Here is a 6,464-nt window from a genome sequence, read left to right as displayed (position 1 = left end):
CCCCAGCCACAGGGAGCATCAGGTTTGGGGTTTGGTTTTTTTACCCTCAGGTTTTTAGAGCCCGGGTTAAGGGGGTTTGGCCCAACCCCAACCATCCTGTGAGTAGCACAAGCACAGCGCTGCTTTCTCTGCAGGGGTCACTGACAGGCAGCTGAGTCCCCGTCTGCTCACCAGGAGAAAGAAAATACATTAAAAAACCCAGAAAAGCAGAAACGCAAAAATTCAGATTCAAAGTTGGTTGGTTTCTTTTCCCTAAATCACTGAGGTTCTAATGGCAGGGGGTGGATACTTTGGAATATTGAAGTGCTTAACCCAAGTCCCCTGGTTTTCTAGGAGCACAGGACACGAGTCCCCATGAAATCCACACCTAGACTTGGACTTGGAAGCTCCACGTGCCCGGGGACAGCAGACAGCGGGTACGTGATGATTTATACAGGGTGATGGAGCGCTGGGACAGCACCAGGCCTGCGGGCGCCTCTCAGTCACCTCTGCTCTCTCTGCAGGACACAGCTGCTGCTGCGGTTGCGGCAGCGTGTGGCCACGCAGGGGACAGAGCAGCACGGACCTTCCATGGGACCAGCACGTGCTGCAGCAGCAGGGCCAGGTCCTGCGCAACGCTTCCAGCTGCCTCATCAGCTGGAGCAGAGAGCACCCGGTTGGTGGTGGCAGATCCCAAGGCAGGTCCTCCAGGAAAGCTCTGCAGAGCAGGAGGAGCTGGACAGTAACGCCCAGGGAGTCACCGGGAGGTGGCCAGGCTCTGCCGTGTCTGCGCTAAGGTAGGGTCTGAGCTTTGTGGTGCTCTGCACAGACACCAGGAGCGTGGGAGCTGCTGCCACGCGCAGGGACGCAGCCGTTCCTGGGGGCTGGGCTGGGCAGGGCCCGTCCTCTGGGGGTAGTCACAGTAAGTTTGCAAAGTAAAATGAAGGCAAGTGTAGGCCATGAAGACTCAACAGCATGAACTAGTCAGCACAGGCTAAGCAATGATTTTAGTTTATGGTGCCAGATCTTCACTGCTTGTATTAACCATGTTGTTTAGTTTAAGGCCATTCTCCCAGCTGGTAACCTTGCTTACTTTAACTGCTGCTAAGTACTTACTAAATACAAAGCCAAATGTTCTAGCAACAGGAGCTCGTACGCATTCTCTTCCCTGTTCAAGGCATAGACAAGTCCAGCAACATGCTCCTGCAAGGACCCAAGTCAACACTTGCAAGACTTGAGTGATACTGGATCCGGCTGTACCCCCCACGGAAGGTTCTGGCACAGCACCCAACGTGCATCCAGGCTTTAAAGGTGCAGTAAAAGTCAAAATACAAATGTTCTGGTATGTCAAATCCCCCCTTTTTAGTATCTCAAATATGTGGACAGAGGGGAGCAAGAGAATGCAAAAAGATTTTGTCTAGAAATACAAAGTGAGTGTAACTGGGACTTATCAAACACGAACCTTGTCTGGTGGAGGAAGAGTTCTGGTTTTAAAAGTCCGTTACAAATCTCTCTGGTATTTATTACATTACATGGAAGATGCAGTTAAACCCCCGTTTTGCAGTTGCAGTGCAAGAAGTGCTCCATCCCACAGCTCCCAGCGAGGCCCACGGCGACAGTCTGGTCCCTCTCACTTATTTTCGATCAGTGTCTGCACTTTGTAGACCAGGTCTCTGGCTATCCTCAGGATTTCCTCAGCATTGTGGTGCTCTGCCATTTCTAAAAGACACAGACAAATATTCTTAACTCTCAGCAGCAGACTCTCTGCCCTGGCATTGATGCTAATGTAGCATTAGTGTGAATTCCTTAGTGTAACATAAGCAGCAATCCAAAAGCAGTGCAGGGGTTGGGTTTGTAGCATTAAATATAGAGTAAGGGATGAATCTCTTACTGCTGTAGGTCCCGGCATCAAGATCTAATGCCCCTGGTGTCAGTTCTTGTATTGCAGAGATCCCGGTGCCCGTGACCCCAGCATGGAGGGGTCTGCACCTCACGTGCCTGTGAAGAGCCTTCCGGGGGCTTCAGAGTGTGAAGCTGAATCCAGCTGGATCATGGTGCCTCTCCCAGCAGGGACTGCTGCTGGAGTGTCGGGGATGCAAACGGTAAGTACAGTTGGAAGGGCTTCACGTACATGGGGGGACGTGCCCACGTGGTTCCCCAGGCAGATACCTGCACTCTGCAGCTTGGTCAGATCAGAAAGCAGCTCTCGACTGACTCAAACCCTCGGATCCACAACAAACACTTCCTTCAGCTTAGGCAGGGACCGGGGTTTGTTGGTTGGGTTTTGGGGGGCTTTTTGAGGGAACAATCATGTACAGCTGTGGAGTAAGAGTGGCTGAGGCAAAAAACCCAAATCTGGGGCTTCTGCAGCAGATGGCTGAAGGCCACAGCATTGATCATGTGGTGAATTACTGTCATCACACAGAACTGTTTCCAAACCTTTGAAAATACCAGTCAGATGTTCAGGAACCATGTGAGAGTCTGGGCCCTTCATGTACATGAAGGGGTGAGAGACTCTGGTTTAAAATGACCAGGGGCTTGTCATGAGAGCAAGAACATGGCACACAAGTGCAGACAGTCTGAGTAAGGGAGAAGGAACAAACTCTCATCGCTTGCTTTTTATCAAATAGCTCTCTTAAAGTCTCTTACCATTGAAAAACTTGATGATATCAGTGAAGTCCATGTTGTTATCACGGATAATCTCTCGATAAACTTCCACAAGTGCTAAGGCAATGAAAAGGACAAAATGTTCTGAAGAGATGTGCTTTGCTGCCCAAATAACTTCCCACACTGTAAATACATCCTCGTACAACAATTCTGAATGGGAATAAACATTACAAGAGCAGCTGATTATTCAAATTGACCGTTTCCCCTTCTCTAACTAACGTCTTACAGGCCTTATGCAGGCATGAATAGTACTTGATGACTCCTTTTCCTCTCCCCCAGCCAACTCCTGTCACTTATTTGTGCAAGTGTGGCAAAAGAATTAGGGTTAAAGGAAAATTAAGAAAGAATATAGGTGTGATGGTGCAAACTCAACCCCGGGATGATGCCTGAACTGCAGTAACATGTGAGGGCAGATGGGTAGGCCTGCTGGTTCTACGTATAGCACATGTGTGTAACTGGGTCTACACATGCCACAATTCAGCTATGGCCCATGGAAGCTTCATCTTCTTGCACAATATTGGCTCATCTTTTGCCCAGTCTGAAACAATGAGGCCTGGGGCTTGGGATGTGGGGGACAGGCAATGCTCCATGAAGGAAAGGGAGAGGGTTTACTATTCAGTTAAGAGTCACAATTACCCACCCCACCCCCGCCAAATAGTTGCTTATAATGAATATCTGACGGATGTGCATCATCTCCCTCTGTCACCCTCGTGCTTTAGGGTATTTGAGAGGGCTGTTGTCTTTTGATTCTTGCAGATCAGTCCATAATTCCAAGGAGCTACTGACTTGCCTGACAGCAAGATGAGTCCTCGATCATAAGCAACTGCTTCTGTTGGAGTGGGTGCAGGTGAGTGTGCTTGTGCCGGGCTCTTGAGATCTCACTATATAAAGTACCTCACTCAGCAAAGTACAAGAGCTCTTGAGCTATTGCTGAGCTGCTCCTTGTTATGTAATGGATTAGAAAGGAGGTACCAAAGCTCACAAAGGAGTGTGATCAACTTGGGATCACCTGCTTAAGCAAACAAGCATTTGCACTGAGCAGAAACTTGGCTCCAACCACATTATCAGGACTTTACAGCACCCTTTTCTGAGCTTTGACTTCATTCCAGTGCTAGTTCATCTCTGAAAGTCCCATTAGCTTTCCTGGCTACAATCTCTCCTCTGTCCCTAGCTGCTACTCCCCAGCCAGACATTTAGACCAACACACAGTTTCGCACAACTCTAAGCTACAGGCAGAGAACATTATTACCTCTTTTAAAGTCAAGCAGGAACCAGCGATAGCAGAAGTAAAAGTGAGTGTAATCTCCATTCTGGTGCATCAGTTCAAAAAGCTCCGAGTCGAGAATCTAAAATGCAAACCCATCAGCTGTCAGTATCTGGTCTGAAAGTAGCCAAGGTCAGAGGTGGTGGAGGCTGCTCTTTATCACCCATTCCTGTTGGTCAGTGCAGCTCTTAGCACAGAGACATCCTTTTACTGTGTGTTTGTAAAATGCCTGTGGTGGGGGTGCCCTGACACAGGCTGAAGGGTGTAGGGTTATTGCTGTGCAGTTATGAGGTGCCAACAGTCAATCCTGATACTCTGATCTTGCTCAGGCGCCTGGTGTTCTGGAGCGGAATGTCTGGGCCTTACGTCTGTCTGAAACCCCCATTCAGCAAGCATCTTATGTGAATACAAACACAGCTATGGGCGATTCCAACTGGTAACAAATTAAGTTTGTGCCACAAATATCAGTGTTCTCTCTTCCAAAAAGCATTGAAGACTGGATCTTACTGCTGATTCTCATTAGCTTCATTTGGAGCTGGACTGAGCCATAAACAGCAGTCATTGCACTGTGTAGCTGCTGTGCTGGAGGCAGATGTTTGGGGTTGGTTTTGTCAAATTAAGATGAACTGAGCTGCTGTAATACACGGTGTGTGAATACACACACAGTGACAGCAGATGGTGTCCCCTGAGTAACAGGAATCACTTGGGGGCTGCATGAAGCAATTCTTGTCCTCCCCAGCTCTGAGGTACCAGATGACAAGGAGCCATTGGAGTTCCTGCCCTTCACGGTGGCATCAGGCTAGTGCTGAGCCTCTGCCACAGCCTCATCTTCTTCCAAAGAAGATTTAAAAAGACTTACCTGGATCAGGGACCGCATGTTGGCGAAGTGTGTGTCCATAGCACCTCCATTGGGGAAGTTCTGGCTCATCCTCTTCATCAGGTGGCTGAAGCAGCTGTAAGCCAGCTGATCTACAGACACAACACACAACACTCAGTGCTGCCAATAGTGGGACTTCCCTGAGCCAAGTAACAAACTGCAGGGCCAGGGAAAAACAGGGTTTTCCCCTTTTCCTTTCCCTCGTCCCATCACCAGGTATTCAGATGTAACAGAAGATGGTACCTGACTCTGGACCATTCTTACTAGTGATGTTTCAAAAGAACCCACCTTGCAGTTACTTTTCAGTGTCAGCAACTGCCACAGTGCAGCTGCTTTGGAAATCTAGTGGAATTTCATCTGGAAGTCTGTGAGTGAGCAGGGAATCCCCGAGATACTGATGTTAGCCATTTCAGCAGGTTTGATTCTGCTGCTGAGCTAGCCCTGGTTAACCCATACAGCTTCCGAAACAGCATTTCTAAAGCCAGACCTCCCTCAAGAGACCAACATGTCCCAAAATAAACCCCTTCCTACCATTGTCAAGTATAACCATCAAAGGAGCCAGGAGGTCACACATGCCTTGAACATAACCAACTTCCAGGTGCTCCCAAACGTAACTGCAGAAAGAAAACACAAGAGATAATAGGATTAGAGATTCTCTTGCTGCGTGGTGGCCCCAAAAACGTGTCTTACGCCTAAAACGTAACTCCTCTTGGAAGCTTTTAAGTGTCTTGTTCTGGATGCTGTGAAAGTTAAAGCCCACAGAGATCTACAGTTCAAATCTTCCAACACACTGGTATAAAATGACAAGTGTTTCTGTTGGTTTATGCTTGTTTGTTTGGTTTTTTTCCCCAGGAAAATTCCTAAAGGCTTTATACCCAACCCACGATGAAGACAGCAGCATGTGAGACAGAACAGCTCCTCGACCGTGACTCCTGCTTTTTTTGAAGGCTCTTCATGTGTTGTGAAAGAACATGATCAGTTGTCTACTTACAGAATGAATTAATAGTGATTTTTTTCTCCTTCTGTTCCTCAAAAGCTTAATATTAAAGTCTAATTAAATTGTGTGAGATCAGATCTCAAGCGGCTCTTGAATGTGTAGCTCTGAGAACTTTCTGACACTTCCCATTCCAGAGTATTCCACAGCCTATATCAGTTTCTGCTCAGAGGGCGAGGACCAAACCTTACACACAGGGATTGCTTAGCAATAAAGCCTATGGAGAAAAGCCCTGAGTTTTAAGAGGTACCTGGGGTAGGGTTTTTAATTCCTGCAAGGTTTCTTAGTTCATTACTGAGAACTTTTATAGAGCCTCTTCTTTGCATATTGTTATAGCTTATGGATTATGGCAGGAATGTGAAGAGCAGTTCACTTCACAAGCTGTCGTACCTGCACATGACATTGCGGAGTTTCTCCAGGTTATCAGCAGTAAAATACCAGTAATTCCGATCACACCTCTGGACATCTTTATCAATTCTGTGCAAATTTAAGGCAACAGTGTCCAATAACTCTATCTAGAAGAGAAAGGTTTTAGTTAGATCTGCTGAGTTTAGAGCATTCCCAGGATTTTGTGCAGATTCGTGCTCAGAATCAACAGAGATACGGTACAATTAAACTTTGGGCACACAAACCACTGAAATAGTTGATTACTGTCAAAAATCCCAGGTAAAATGCACACTCTT

At 47.3% G+C, this 6,464-nt stretch overlaps 1 protein-coding gene across 1 annotated transcript in view; it reads right to left on the bottom strand.

The window, feature by feature from the left end:
• Nucleotides 1-1,609: 1,609 nt before the first annotated feature.
• The window catches only part of SGSM2 (small G protein signaling modulator 2), a gene marked incomplete at its 5' end in the record, with an annotated part of 37,210 nt that continues 32,355 nt past the window's right edge, over nucleotides 1,610-6,464 (bottom strand). Inside the window, 6 exons of the mRNA XM_010021573.1 lie at nucleotides 1,610-1,698; nucleotides 2,629-2,796; nucleotides 3,896-3,992; nucleotides 4,770-4,879; nucleotides 5,319-5,401; nucleotides 6,172-6,296. Of these exons, the coding sequence (XP_010019875.1) occupies nucleotides 1,610-1,698; nucleotides 2,629-2,796; nucleotides 3,896-3,992; nucleotides 4,770-4,879; nucleotides 5,319-5,401; nucleotides 6,172-6,296 (672 nt within the window). The remainder of the gene's footprint in view (nucleotides 1,699-2,628; nucleotides 2,797-3,895; nucleotides 3,993-4,769; nucleotides 4,880-5,318; nucleotides 5,402-6,171; nucleotides 6,297-6,464) is intronic.

This window comes from Nestor notabilis, unplaced genomic scaffold (assembly GCF_000696875.1).
Source record: "Nestor notabilis isolate BGI_N333 unplaced genomic scaffold, ASM69687v1 scaffold20859, whole genome shotgun sequence".
Lineage (NCBI taxonomy): Eukaryota > Metazoa > Chordata > Aves > Psittaciformes > Psittacidae > Nestor > Nestor notabilis.
Note: the sequence above shows the minus strand (reverse complement) of the source record. Positions and strands in the feature narration are given on the sequence as shown.